The 16,131-nt window shown below is 35.4% G+C and overlaps 1 protein-coding gene across 5 annotated transcripts in view; it reads left to right on the forward strand.

Moving 5' to 3' along the window:
- The window catches only part of MIPOL1 (mirror-image polydactyly 1), a 343,108-nt gene that overhangs the window by 118,438 nt on the left and 208,539 nt on the right, over positions 1-16,131 (forward strand). For all 5 annotated transcript variants that reach the window (XM_013046227.2, XM_004773315.3, XM_013046226.2 and 2 more), the window contains 2 exons: positions 2,893-2,926; positions 3,186-3,356. In XM_013046227.2, the coding sequence (XP_012901681.1) occupies positions 2,893-2,926; positions 3,186-3,356 (205 nt within the window). The remainder of the gene's footprint in view (positions 1-2,892; positions 2,927-3,185; positions 3,357-16,131) is intronic.

The raw sequence follows: 16,131 nt of genomic DNA on the forward strand, positions 1-16,131 counted from the left end.
ATTTATCACTGTACTTACAGGGATAACCATAGAGCAAAATTGAGATTAATTTTAAAGTTTAGGGGTGCCTGGGTGGCTCAGTTGTTTAAGCGTCTGCTCTCCGGGGATGGAGTCCCACAATGGGCTTCCTGCTCAGCAGGAGCCTGCTTCTCCCTCTTCAGCTTTCCCCGCCCTGGTTTGTGCTCACTCTCTTTCAAATAAATAAGTAAAATTTTTGTTGTTGTTTTGTTTTGTTTTTAAATTTTATTTTATTTTTTCAGTGTTCCAAGATTTATTGTTTATGCACCACACCCAGTGCTCCATGCAATACATGCCCTCCTTAATACCCACCACCAAGCCTTCCCAACCCCCCGAGCCCCATCCCCTCCAAAACCCTGTTTCTCAGAATCCACAGTCTCTCATGGTTCGTCTCCCCCTCTAATTTCTCCCAACTCACTTCTCCTCTCCTTCACCCAAAGTCCTCTGTGTTATTCAAAATAGTAAAATCTTTAAGAAAGTTATGAAGAATAGTAAAGCAAAACTGAGATCTAAATAAATGCTAAATGATTGGCTTAAACCTCATGCCCTGCATGTCAAACCTGGCACACCTACTAAAACATGTTCAAATTCACTCATCAGCAAAATGATAAATCACTATACATTATGTACTTCTAAGGGCAATCATATACATTATTTATATCTGCAATGCTAAATTTATGTGGAAAGGATTTAATATAACCTTTGACAAGAAAATTTTATTTTTTAAAAAATTGTATTTGTTAGCAGAGAAGTTTGTTAGTAGACTAAATACAACTATCTTAACTAATATAACTCTCTTAACCATACCCTCTTGAAAGATAATAATTTAAAACATTCAGACTCATTCGTCTCTCCTTAAAGTAATAATTCTTCACCTTGCAATGCCTAAAGAAACCTTACAGGTTATCACATAGAAATTGCATACACTCTTTGTTGTGTTGATTATTTTGAATGTACAAATTAGGTATCCTTCCTATACTGTTATTTTCTTCCTAATCATATATGAAGTTGTTTGGAACAAAAGAAGGAGATTTATAACCTTGAGATCTAAACTTTTTTTTTTGCAAGCATTTCCAGTAATCTGTTAATCTGAATGTTTACTTTCATGTATCTTTTCATTTTAAATTATTGAATTTAATAAGTTAATTATGACATTTGTAAGAATTTAAATTGAGTCTTCTTTGGAAACTGCTGTAATTAGCTCTTAGTCTGTAATTAGCTCTTAGTCTGATTTCATCTAAAAAGAACAACATTAAGGTAAATACTTTTCACTACATATGACTTCCTTAAAAATGATGTTTAAGTACTATTGATGTTTTTCAAATACTTTTACGCGAGCATTCCTAAGTGTAAGAATTTTGTTATCTTGTGCTTTTCACTGTTTTTTAATTGATTAAAAATTATTATCTACAGAGTTTTTGTAGAACGAGCTTTTATGAAGCAGAAATTTGAAAACTGTTGATTTATTTTGGAAGAAATGTGAATCTAAGTGGACATTACTAGTTTGAGATATATTAAGTATATATAATTCAAAATTGCCATGTCATACTGTAAATTTAGACCACTTAAGAATGTGTAGAAATAGTTTTTGATGGGGCACCTGGGTGGCTCAAGTTGGTTAAGCGTTTGCCTTCAGCTCGGGCCATGATCCCAGAGTCCTGGGATCAAGCGCCAGCATTGGGCTCCCTGCCCAGTGGGAAGCCTGCTTCTCCCTCTCCCTCTGCCACTTCCTCTGCTTGTGCTCTTTCTCACTTTGTCTCTAAAATAAATTAATTCTTTAAAAAATAGTTTTTTATGTATATTTATTTTTTTCCTATTAAAAATGCAGTCTTCTAAATTTCTCTTCATGAATATAGCAATTTCATTGAACTATAGTTTGGAACAGCTTTGTAATAAATTTGTTGCTTCTCTATATCTTTTCCAAGTAACCTTTTTTTATGGTGGTAAATATTAAATCATAGGAGCCCAGAAATTGGGGATATGAGAAAACAGGAACTTATATATCTAAACATTTTAGTACAATTTAAAAATAATGGAGCTATTTCTAAAATCGACATCATTTTATTAATATCCATTACAGATTTTCATTTAACTTACCCAATTTAATGATTGCCTAAATTACATTATTGGCATTTTCTAAGATACTCATTTAGAGCTTCTTTCTTTATTGTTCCTGCATTTGTTCAATTCACCAACATCAAAAAACATTTCAGTAAGTACAATGACTCTTCTAAGACAAAATGCATTTATGAGAGGAATGAATTTACTTCCTTAGGCTTTAGATTGAATAATTCTAAGTATGTATTGAAAGAGAAAAATAACATTAGTCATCTAAAAACATGTGCTCTAGTTTTGGTCAGCCTTTCTATACAGTATATTTGTTTTAACAAATAGCAGCAGGAGATTTTCAGTTCAAATTTAGTGGTCATTATTTGTCTTTGCTTTTGAGGGAACATAGTTAAACTTTGCAATAAAAATACTTGCCTTGTTTTATTTGTGATGAAGTCAAAAAAACCAGAGGAAATACAGTTTTTGGTAAGAATTGAAAGTCCAGGAATAAATATAATGATGAGAAGTAGTGCTTCTATCACTAGGGAACTTTCCTCATCTAAGCACATATGAACAATTGATCCTTGTAGTCATATATAGCAGTAAACATTAATAACTTAACAGTCTGAAGTCAGTGCAGAAGATATGGAGCATTATTGAAAGATGGAGTCGAGCAGGTGGCACTTTAATATGTTCAGTGTCATGGTTGACTCTAAAGACTAGTCGAATGAAATTACTTGAGGTTCTAAAGATTTAAAAAGCGAACTCATTTTGCTGCACTAAGGAAATGCTACTGATCAGGCTTTCTGTGTCCCTTTTTTCTAGGCTAGAAAATATTAACCCTGAAGAAAATGACATGGTAAGCCATTCTCTGAGGAGATTTCTTGATGTCAGTCTTATATCTTAGAGGCTTAAGTTCAATTGAGTGGGTTTCAAGAACTAAGATGTGGGAAAAAGAAGAATTGACACACTAATAATGTACATCTTTGCTGCAATATGAAAATTCAATAACTTCACTCAGTCAATTTACAATTCACATGTGCCTATTAATTAAAACCCTATATTAAATAAAATATATTAAAACTTCATGTCTGACTAACATATAATGGTGTTGGTAGACATTACAGGAATTACTGAACAGAATAAACAATGCAGACACAGGAATAGCTATTCAGGAGAATGGAGCTGTAATTGTGGATAGAATCTACAAGACCAAGGAATGTAAAAAGAGAATAACTGCAGAAGAAATGAACGCAGTGATAGAAGAGCGGGATGCTGCTTTGTCTCAGGTAACTGTAAAAGCATTTTCGCCTGTTTCTTTACTGTTAAAAAAATGACTTTTCCCCACATGGTCTTAATTCAAATGGTTTTCAGCATATGATTAATACCACGATGATTAGATACATTAAAATAGTCACAAATTTTGTTAGACCATTCTTCAAATACATGCATCCTCGTTTCTTAATAAAACTGTTAGGTTGTTATAGAAATTTAGTTATATTTAAAAAACGAATTTAGTTATATTCTTTAAAGTAATCACTTTTATATGAAACTCCTTACTTGAGTCGCAGTTTTGTGAGGGCTGAGATTATGTCTTTATTACTGTTTTATTCCCAGTGCCTAATTCAGTGCCTTTTAGTAAACACTGATAAATGAGTCAAATTATTAGTGTGTTCTTTTCTGAACACGACTTACACCATCCTGCTCTACCTGAAACCTAATTACCTCCCTGAGGATACTGCTTCTACTTACAGTCCTCTCAAGTAGTGATTGTATTCCCTCCCGCAGCAGTTACACCAGTGGGCTTACAGGATTGTTCCGCATTAGTGTTTCTACATCACTGTTCCTTTTCCCTCTCTAAACACCTCTAGTTTTGAAGCTCGTGCACCCGATTGTACCGCCCAGTAGGCCCTCCCATTACAGTCCTGTGCACACTTCTTTCTGTGCTGCTTCTCTCACTTCTTGAACATCTTAGGGCGTATTTCCTGGTCTCTTTCTTCAGCCTACTCTTGTGGTTTTGAATTATGAAAAACAATTCTTGGTGATTTAAATATCTATACAGATGATTCTTTCACTATTCTGGCCTCTTCATCTTCTTGCATTTCTCTCCTCTCATGATCCTGTGTTCTGCTCTGCTTCTGCCATCTGCCCTACGGTCATATCCTGTTTCTGACCAGCACTTGCTGTCTTTCCAGTCCACTTTTTAACTCCAGAACTCTGACTAGCAAATTCAGCTCCACTGGCACCCATTTCTGTTGATTTTGCCGCTTGTTTTTCTATTCTCTCAAACCTCTCCTGTTCCCACTTCCCTTTTTAACTAGCTTGGATTCCAGGGCTCACCTAATTACCACCAATTTGCATTTAATATAACCTCAGTTCTCTTGGCCCCTTGTCCTACTCACCAAGCAAAACCTCAACCTTATAAATTTAACTTCTGCCTGTTCAACACCTTCACAGCTTTATATAGAGAGGAGTATCACACAGATTTGCCAGCTAACCCTTAAATTCATGATTACTGTCTTCAGGTAGGCCCTTGATGTTGCCCACCATTTTTCTGGCCTTTTGTTAGTCCATTCAACTCTCCCCTGTAAAGGACTCTTTTATCTCCCTTTTTGCTCCTTAGATATCCAACCTCTCCTCTCCAGTATAAAAAGTAACTTCTGCTTTTTCTGACCACTTTAATCTGCCAGCCTACCTGCATTTGTACCCATATACTCTGCCTTTTGTATTTTATTTCTTACTTTGTACGTGCCCTTGTTTAAGGGAAACGTATTTCTGTATTAGTTCCCGTCTTTTCTTGCTTGCTTAAGGTTATCACCTAATCAATTGCCCCTTTTCTCTCCTACTTCATAAACTTTTTACTATTAATTCATTTTCATCACTAAGATGCTTTACTGTCTTCCATGTAGAATGGATAGAAGTTTTGATAAGTCTTGGTCTACTTGTGGCTCAACCTGGTCCTTTTGGTAAGGCTTCCCAAACAGAGCTGATACTCAATACCACCCTATTCCTGGCAAAGCTTGTACTCCAGTGTTTATGTCCTCAACATTGTAAGACTGTAGAAAACTCCATTATGCTTTTCAAAGGGTTTTGGGCTTAGCTTTTTAATTTCAACCCCTGTACAGGTTTGGGATTTATCAAATGATCTGAGATAGATACAAGTCTCAAACCTCCAATTGTGTCAATTCCACCCTGCAAAACCACCTAAATCTTCGATGATTTTTCTGTCCTGTGACATGAGCCCTGTGTGCAAAGCCTGGCTTCCCAGGCCCTTGCCCAGGCCCAGAATCTTTAAAACTAAGGGGGGAAAGAATACTTCCAGATCTGCAAACCACCCTCTTCAGAATCTTGGCCACTCCACTCATTGTCACAGCCACCTCCTTCTGACGTCTTTAAACTGGATTTTTAAATTTAATCAGGCTTTTGTTGTTTTTGGCTGGAGCACTGTTTTGCCACAAATGATTTCATCCTATCTGGATGTGGAGAACTGACATTTATTTTCAGGTTAGATTTGGAAAAAGTCTTTAAGCTTCTAAAATGAGCAACTTCTTTTACCATTTTGTATCCTACCAACAGTATGCAATCTTGAGTCATTCAGTGTATTGTTGAAGAGATAGCCAAACTGGTTTTTAGTGCTTGGAGGCAATTACAGTGTGAACTCAAACATTTGATTTTTTTTTAATCACTTATTTTCTTAGGTTAACTAAAAATGAATACATAGAACATAATTAAATATTGACTGCTACCCTTTCCTTCTTTCTCTATCCTTTGCCTGCTGCCTTTCAGGATACACCAAGAAATCAACATTTGGCAATATTTACCAACATGTCTTTATTTATAAATAGATATTATCCATCATTGCAGTATATTTATTATTTATCTATTTATCTATTGCATGTCGTTATTATGTTTTATGAAGCAGTTTATTTTAATTAACTTAATTTGCATAGTTTTTAAGCTTTTTGGCCTCAATAGTATTTATCCTAATTTTTATGTCATAATCATTCCAAAATTGAACTTTTGAATTACTGACTTATAGTTTAAATGGGAACTTTTTTCTTAATTTTTAAAAAATTAACCTTTTATTTTGGCACAGTTTTAGATTTGCAGAAATGTCTCAAAGATAGTGTACTGTGGAGTCCCCCTATACCTTTGACCCAGTTTTGGTTTGCCCTGCTTTTGCCATTGCTCCCGACTGTGGTAAGTTTGTCAGAATGAATAAACCCACATTGGTAGATTGCCACGAACTCCAGACATTATTCAGATTTTATCAGTTTTCCATTAAAGTCCTGTTAAAGATTCAGTCCAAGATACCACATTGCATTTAATTACCAGGTCTCTCCAGTCTCCTCTAGTCTGTAACAGCTTAGGACTCCTTTTTTTAAAACGTTTTTTCCTTTAAGACCTTGACGGTTTTGAGGGTATTAGCCAGATATTCTGTGGAATGTCTCTGAATTCGGATTTATCTGATGATTTTCTTACGATTTGGCTGAGATTTTGAGTTTTGGAAAAGAATTCCATAGGGATTTGACCGTAATTTTAGAGCTGCTATTTGGCATCAAATGTTTTCTAATTACACTCTATCTTCTGTGTCCTGCTAGGGTTACCTTAGTCCCATTCTATGTAGCTACTAAAAATTTTCAGATTCAGTGAGAATTTCTTGATTTTTGTATATAAAAATCTAATTTACTTTGTTTTTCAAATCAAGTTAAAATCATTTATTTACTTGAACTGGCCTTGTTAAAATCCTATCTTTTTCTGATAAATCTTAATACTCTTATTTATTCAAATTCTTCTCCCATATCTTTTCTATCACAAGCTGAGAACTGAGTGCCTTAAAATCTTTTATAGGATAAATTAAAATTGTAATTTGTATTTGTTTGATTAAAGAATTATCTTACCAACCAATCTTTAATTTTTTTCTTCATCATTTTTTGGCCCATTAGTGCTCATATAGTTTATTTAAATAGCAGAAATACATGTTATTATGGGATAAAGCTAGAAACTTCCATTTCTTCACTAACTTTTCTGGGATCTTAAGTTTCATAGAACTCTAGAAGCTATCTAGTTAAACTACCCAGTATTGAGGAATCTTATCTCTGACTGATTTTTGATTTAGCTAAATATTCATTTCCTCTTCATGTCTTGCTTTTGGTACTCATATTAGCCTCAGAACATTTGACTGATAAGTTATATTGCATCAACTATATTCAAATATCTACATGAGCAATAATGTCCTAATTCTGGCACATACAGCTAGAGGCACAGTTGAGTCCAGGCTGGACATCAATAAGCAGCAGAATAGAACTGGCCAGGATTGGCAACTCATGAGCTTTGAGGCCTGACCTTATTATAAGCTAGAGTAAATCAAATAATCATTTGTATTAGTTTGGCTTCTCCAGGAAAACAGAACCCCCCCCCAAAAAAAATACACACACACACACACATACATATACATATACATACATATACATATGTGTATATATATATACACATACATATATATATAAACAGATTTCTATAAAGAGTTGGTTTGTGCGATTATAGAGACAGAGGAGCTCGACATCTTTGGTCCGTAAGCTAGATACCCAGGAGAACCAATGATTAATACCAGTCTGAGTCCAAAGGCCTGAGAAATCAGGAGAACTGAAGATGTAAGTTTTAGTCCAAGTCTAAGTTTGAAAGCAAGAGAAGACCAATATCCCAGTTTAAAGATCAGAGAGAAAGAATTCTTTCTTACTCAATCTTTTATTCTTTTCAGGCCTCCAATTGGATTGAATGTGGAAGCCCACTTACATTGGGGAGGGCATTCTAGCTAAATTGGGCTAGTTTAGACTTTTGATTTCCAAGTACAAGCATAGATATGGGCAGGGCCTAGCATCAGGCCGCTGGGCCTCATTGATACTTACAGTTGATAGGATAATCCTGCAGAGATTTTCATTTATTGGACCCCAGCTGGTACCTGGGACGTAGGTGAGGGGCCCAGTCCTGAAAACTGAATAAATTAGGCATGGGTGTGGAGGTTGGGATATGGACTTCGGCCAAATGGGCCAGGGGCATTGACAAAATATATTCAAAACACCAAAGCAGAGGACTTGTCATAAAGAGTTAGAATATAACAAAGATAATTGGTAAATTCTCTATGTATGTGTTTGGAATCAACTCCAGGCATAATGGATAATATGCTTATGGATCTTGAACTCACTTAATTCTCACCTACTGATAAGAATCAGACTTTGTATTGTCAGGCTTGATCAATGAAACTATGTAAAAAGGAGCTTGTAAGGTAAAAACAGGGTTAGCGCATAGGCAGGCAAAAGCAGATACTAGCTCTGTTTTGTCTCTCCCAGATTAAATATTGCAACATCCTTTGTCTTTTCTGTGGGCTTCCTTTTCTTTGTTGTCTTCTAGATGTTGGTTTCACTGTGTTGTTGATCTATCAAGGCTGAATTAGTGACATAAATTTCTATAACCTGAACACCATGTAGAGAATCTTAATTCACCACTATTTTTGGAATTGAGTCATTACAAATATCTAAAATCAATAACTGTCCTTTTAATTTGCTCACTCTTGTTTATTGTTTTTTGTTGAAATTATTTCTGAAACATTTATATGCCTCTTTTAATACTTAGCACACCTTTTTCATTTTTATCACATGCTATAATGAAAAGTATAGATCCTGAAGTCCTTCAGGTCCCAAACTGACAAATGCAAAAAGCATGGAAAGACCAAGGGGTAATCATCAGAGTAATTAAAAAAACTCAATTTAATGTTTTAGTAGTCAGGTTCCTTGTTCTCTGTAGCCTGTAGGCTATTCTAAGCACTAAGCTACAGCTCCAGCAGAATGAAAAATAAACCAAAAAAGATGAAGATATGAATCCATTCCAATAATATAATAAAAAAAATTCTAGGAAGATAGCTGGCCAACATACAGAAAGTATAATTGGTCTGTTGTTTTATGACTCTTTCTGCCTTCAGTTAAGTATGTTTCCCTTCACTGGAACATGCTTTCTCTCTCCTTGTTGCTCACTCACTCATCTATTTGAAGCAGACTACTACTTAAGTACTTGTCACACAGCATTATACTATCTCCCCTACTAGCATGAAGATAGAAAACTATTTTTCTTTATATGTTTCTGTCACAGTTTTATCCCTAGGACAGTGTAGACACTTAATATATGTTTGTTAAATTAATGAATAAGCTGAAGTTATTTAAAATCAATTTCAAGGTACACAGTACTAAAAGAATTTAGTAAAATAATATTCATTCATTCATATTTTATTGCATACCTGTAATGTGCCATATATTGGGAACTCAGCAATTCCTAGTAGAAGGTTCTTTATTTTATGAGATTTTTATCTTAATATGGAAATCTATAGGTAGTAAGTAACCTAATGAATAAAATACTTTCAGATAGTAATGTGGTGGTAGTAATGTAGTGGAGAGTGACCACAGTTGGTAGTGGAGTTGTTACTTTAAATATGTTGAGTAAGACAGGCCTCTTTGTCAACATGTAGTTGAACTGAAACATGAAAGAGGAGGAGGATCTAGCTATGCAAAGAACCATAGAAAGAGTGTCCCATCTGAAAATAATAAATCAGTAGTGCCCTGAGAGGGAGAACAAGCTTAGTGTGCTTTAGACACTGATATGAACACACTACCAGATTTAAATGTGATTGAAGTACAGTGAGCGAAGAAAGATAGTAATAAGTGATGAGGTAGAAAAGATAGGCAGCAGACAAATTTGTAAAGTCATGTAGGCCATGGTAAGGAGTACAAGTGTATCTAAGTGCAGAAAATATTGAAAGAAAAAGGCTGTTGCTATAGTCCATGCAAAAAGTGAAACTGATAATGGCTCAGATGAACAAGTGTAGATTTAGAGAAGTGGGCAATGGGAAGTATTTCAATAGTACAGTGAGTAGAACTTGAAAGCACATTGTTTTGGGGCATAAGGAAGCAGGAAAAATCAAAGCTGACTCCAATATTTGGGGCTTGAAGACTATAGATATTGCATCATTTATTGTGATGGGCAAACTTGGGGGAGGTAGTCAACATATTTTGGGAGGGAAATTACATAGTCTCAGAGGAGATCTATTTGAGATGATTCCTAAAAAAAATCACATGGAAATATTGAGCAGGCATTTGACTCTTGTAGCCATCAACATGTACATAATTAAAGCTTGGGACTGAATGAAACAGAGAAAATATCATTTTTAAAAAAATATATTTTATTTATTTATTTCACAGATCACAAGTAGGCAGAGGGGCAGGCAGAGAGAGGTATGGGGAAGCAGGCTCTCTGCTGAGCAGAAAGCTCAATGCGATGCGGGGCTCCATCCTAGGACACTGAGATCATGACCTGAGCCGAAGGCAGAGGCTTTAACACACTGAGCCACCCAGGCTCCCCCAGAGAAAAGATCATTGAGAAAGAACAGGGCCTAGGACCATGTTCTGTGATGTGCCAACATTTAGTAGTTGGCCAGAATAGAAGGGGCCCACGTAGAAGACTGGAAGGGATGGTGAATGAGGTAGGACAGTGAAGAGAATGTGGTACCAGAAAAGGCAAGAAAGTGCTTGTTAAAGATGAGAGTGATCAGTTCCCTTGAATGGTGTTGAGAGGTCAAGCAAAGTGAAGATGGAATGGTTACTTACAAATTTGGCCACATGGAAGATGTTGAGGGCTTTAACAAGAGTTTTGTCCAGGACAGAAGCCACATTGGAGCAGTTTGATGAGAGACTGTAGAGTGTAAAAGTGAAGACGTGAATGCACACAACTTTTTAGCCTTGTAATAGAGCTAGAGAAATTGGCAGTAGATGTAGAGGGGGCTTACAGTTCATGGGAGGGTTTTTCTTTTTTAATGGGATATTCTAGGGCATGCTGTTGGTATGTTGATAGAAATGAACCACGAAAAAAGAAAAGATGATTTTAAGGGAGAGAAAAAAATCATTGTAGTAGGAAGGTCCTGGAGTAGATAAGTTGATTGAGAGGGGATAGAATGTAAGTGGAAGAGTTGAGTTGTCTTTAGAAACTGGGAAGCTGCTTTCATTGTAACAGAAAACATTGTAACAAAAAAATGGGGTGGTTGCACATCCTGGCAAGTTGATAAGTTTAGGGGTGGTTGGCCGTGTCTGAATTTAGATTCTCAGGGTCGATGGATGGTGCTGAAGATTTTTGTAAAGAGGAGATAGTTTGAAATAGTCATCTTGGTCCGTTTGTGAATAAATATAACTAGAAAAATGTAGAAGGCCAGGTAGAGCAAGCAGAATGCCCATTTGAGAATTAAGGTAAGGAATTTAAAGTGAAACCTGTCAGGAAAGTTGTGTGATTTCTTCTAGGAATATTCACATCTTGAGCGCAGTGTGGTATTGTTGATATTTAATAAGAGATGGGGTTATAATGGGTGAGAGACCAGGAAGTCCACAGTGATGCCTATGGACTATCCCTACCATGAAGAGGAGGAGGGGTTATGAGTGATGTAAAAGGTACTAAGGAAACTATATTGTCACAGAAGGCAGGATCCTGAACTGTAAAATTCTGCTAAGTCCATATATTGGAGTTCTTTGTTCATCTTGGAGTGCTGTTCCTGGGAATGAGTTACAGTCAAGAGAAAAAGAACCTTGAAATAAAGATTTTGAAGGTATAATAATTAGTGGAGTCGATATATTTCAGATGTTTTTCTGTGTAATTTTATATGGATTTAAGAGGGTGTGGGGACTAAATGTTGGATATTTTAAACACACAGCAAAACAGATTCAGAATCAGGAAAAGAATGGGAATACATTTGAAGGAAAGGTATAAGTAATTTAGAAAATAGAAAGAATTCCCTCCCTTTATTGTATCACATAGTCTAGAAGTCCACATTAGAATAATCTTGGCCTGGTTATGAGTTTATCCCTTGATATTCTGTGTGAACAGAAGTCACTGCGAAAAGCAGACTGGGATTAGGGAATGTAGCATAAATTAACAAATCCTCTTGAAGAGGACAACCAAAATCTTGGCCAATGATATAGGCATCAAAGGTGACTTTCCACATTAACAGAGGAAAGGATAGCCTTGTTTCTTAACCTGTCTGGTGTCAGTGTTCCCTTCGCTTTGTATTCCTTATGATTGGCATGGTGCCTATCATATAATAGATTCAAAATAATGATTTGTTATTAGAAATTTGACAAAAAGGGGTTCCTGGGTGGCTCAGTGTTTAAACCCTCTGCCTTCAGCTCAGGTCATGGTCCCAGGGTCCTGAGATCGAGCCCTGCATCGGGGGCTCTGCCCAGCAGGGAGCCTGCGTCCAGCTCTCTCTCTCTGCCTGCCTCTCTGCCTACTGGTGATGGCTGCCTGTCAAATAAATAAATAAATAAAAAGAAGTTCGACAAAAAGCTCATCCTTGAAAAAATAAATCATAACATTTAGGGTTTTACTTTTCAGGAAAAGTAGAAAACGTGTTTAACATTCTTTATTATAGTGACTGGGAAATTTTTATTAATTTTTTCCCCTGTCAGTTTGTTAATTTTCTTCCCTGTCTTATCATATAATTATTTGCCTGTGCGTGTTTTTTCTTTCTTTCCAGTCAATCTTGCTAAATTGTCTTATTTATATTTGATCTATTCCAATAACTTTGCTTAGTTCTTACTATAAAATTTTTACAAACTTTTTCAAACTGTAGATAACTTTGGAAAGTATTGATAGAAAAGAAGGTAAAATTTGCTTATAAACTCATTTCCTAGAAATAATATCGAATTCTTTTTCTAATTAATATTATACATACTACTTGATAAACAAATTTTTCTCTTTGATATTATATTTTGTCAGAAAGTCTTATAATTTTATAATTTGGATATATTAAGATTTGTCATACTCATCTGCTGTTTGGCTGGGTATTTTTTTTCTATTTTTTGATACTGTGAAAACTTTTATAGCTAAATTTCTATGTATATCTGTTTTTTCCTTAGAGACAAGTCCTAGAAATAGAAATGCTGGATTAAAAAAACATAAACATTTAAAAATAAGTATATATTTTCAAATTGCCCTTTTAGAAAAAAATGTACCTAGAAATGTTACTTGAGGTTTCTTTCAAGAGAGCTTTAAGTGAATAAAATGCTAAGGAATTTAGAATTTATTCTCTAACCAGTGTATACCTTCAGAGGTTTAAGTCTAAGGCTGAGGAGACTGTTGGGAATCGATTATAGTAATTCATACAAGAGATAATGGGGGTTTAAACAAGAAAAATCAGAGAGGAATAGATATGAACACAGTGGAAGGAAAACATATATTTTTAGGGGTGCCTGGGTGGCTCAGTTAGTTAAGCATCTGCCTTCTGCTCCGGTCATGATCTCAGGGTTCTGGGATCAAGCCCCACATCGGGTTCCCTGCTCAGTGGGGAGCCTGCTTCCCCTCTTCCTGTCCCCCACTTGTGATCTCTCTCCCTCTCTCTCCCTCTCTCTCTCTCTCAAATAAATAATAAAATCTAAAAAAAAAAGCAAGCATGTATTTAAAAAAAAATTTTAATGGAGAGTGCACAAATCTTAAGTGAAAGATTTGATTAATTTTTATGTATGTATATACCCATGAAAGCAGTACTCAGATAAAGATATAGAACATTTGTGGTCCATGATTTCAAACTATATTACAAAGCTACAATTTTTCAAAACAGTATGGTAATGGTATAAAAATAGACACGTAGAACACAATTGTTCAATCTCAGTAGAATAGAGAACCCAAAAGTACACCAACACATAAATGACCAATTAAAACAGTCATTATATAATTCAGAGAAGACATTGTCTTCAAATAAATGATGTAGGGAAAACTGGGCAATCACATCATAAAGATGAATCTGAGCTACTGTTTTATACCATACATAAAAATTAACTCAAAATTGATTGAAGCCTTTAATGTAAGACCATTGTGAAACCATAAAATTCCTAGAAGAAAACATAGGCAGTAAGGTCCTTGACATTGGTCTTGGCTATGAATTTTTGGATCTGACTCCAAAAGCAAAGACAACAAAAGCAAAAATAAGCAAGTGTGATTACATCAAACTGAAAAATCTTCTGCACAGCAAAGAAAAGCATCAACAAAATGAAAAGGCAGTCTACTGAATGGGAGAAGATATTTGCACATCATATATCCAACTACTGACTAAGCCAGACAGACACCCCTAAAGTTTTTTCTGAGTATAAAAATAATGCAACTAACAACTCCATGAAAAGACAAATAATCCAATTTAAAAATGGGAAAAGGATCTTTTTTTTCTTGAATATTTTTTAAAATTTTATTTTATTTTTTCTGTTCCAAGATTCATTTTTATATACCACACCCAGTGCTCCGTGCAATACATGCCCTCCTTAATATCCACCACCAGGCAAAGTATCTGAATAGACGTTTCTCCAAAAAAGATATACAAGCAGACAATAAACACAGGAAAGGATGCTCATTAGCCATCAGGGAAATAAATGCAAATCAAAATCACAATGAAATACCACTTCATACCTTGAGACCAAGAAACTGGAACCCTTATACATTGCTCATGGGAATGTAGAATGGTATGACAACTGTGAAAAACATGCTTACGACCCAGAAATTCCACCTTCTAGGTATATACTGAAAAGAATTGAAAGCAGGTGTCCAAAAAAGAAAAAAAGCCTTGTATAGAAATGATTATACAATGGTATTATTCACAACAGTAAAAAAGTAGAAACAACTGAAATATCCATCAGCTGATGAACAGATAAACTGTGGTATGTTGACACAATGGAATAGTTTTTGGCAATAAGAAATGAAGTATTGATAATATGTTACCACATGCCTGTCTGGCTCAGTCGGTAGAGGATGTGACTCTTGATCTTGGGGTTGTAAATTCAAGCCCTTTGTTGGGTGTAGACATTTCTTAAAAATACTGTTTCTAGGGAGATGGACTGATTTGCCTGTTCGGTAAATTTGGTAATAACTAAGCTTACTGGTTCAGCTCCATTCAAGTGAGTGTCCCTGCAGAGAACACACTCTGCTGTGCTCTGTTGTTTTAGCTGGTCACACACCTGGGATTTGTGTTGGCACCTGGGATTTGGAGGCTAAGGCAGGGCTATAGCTGGGTGCTGGGTCTGTTTCTAGCCCCCTTGCTGACAGGGAGGCCGAAAAGCTGTTACATAGTTTGCTTGGATCTCCCGCCCCCCCCAGGGCAGGAGACACCTGTTACCTTTCCACTCTACTTCTCTCTGCACCTAAGAGAGTAAATCTTAAAAGTGCTCATCACAAGAAAAAAATAATTTGAAAAACCAAATACAATGTAATATAATGTTTTTTTAATATATATATAAAAGAACATTTGTTAATTTTCCAAAAGGTTCCTTCATATCTCTTCTCTGTCAGAATTTGTTGTCAAGAATAATCACTATTCTTTTCTAACACCATAGGTCATTTTACATGTTTTTAAACTTCTTATGAAAGGAATCATGCCTTATACTCTTGTGTCTGACTTCTTTCACCCAATGATATTTATGCCTGTATTTTTTATCTGTTTATCAGAGTTTATCTTTTTCATTACAGTGTTATGTTCCATTGTATGATTATACTCTGATTTATTTACATATCCAACAGTTGATAGAAATATGGGTTGTTTTTAATTTTGACCTATTATGGTTGAAGTACTTTGGATGTTCCTGTATTTTTTTGGTGGATGTTAAAATTTAATCTTTTGGGTACATATATAGACATGTGCATAGGAGAGTATCTTCCGTATATTTAGCTCTAGTAATTCCAAATATTTTCCCAATGTTACACCAGTTTATACCAACAGTGTTAGAGAGCTGTGTTCAGTTGTGAGAGTCAACACTTGGTATCTTTATTCATTTTAATTTCTGTCATTTTATTGGACTCATAGTCTTTGTTGAGGCTTTAATTTGCATTTCTCTAATGACTAATGGTGTTGAACACCTTTTCATATACTTATTGACCATTTTGATTTCCTTCCTTGTGAAGTGTCTGTCTGTTCAAGATTTTGCCTAATATTAAATTCTGTAGTCTGTTTTTTCTTATTGGTTTATATAAACTGGATACAGATACTTGTGT

This window comes from Mustela putorius, unplaced genomic scaffold (assembly GCF_011764305.1).
Source record: "Mustela putorius furo isolate JIRA1106 unplaced genomic scaffold, ASM1176430v1.1 tig00003898_pilon_pilon_pilon, whole genome shotgun sequence".
Classification (NCBI taxonomy): Eukaryota; Metazoa; Chordata; class Mammalia; order Carnivora; family Mustelidae; genus Mustela; species Mustela putorius.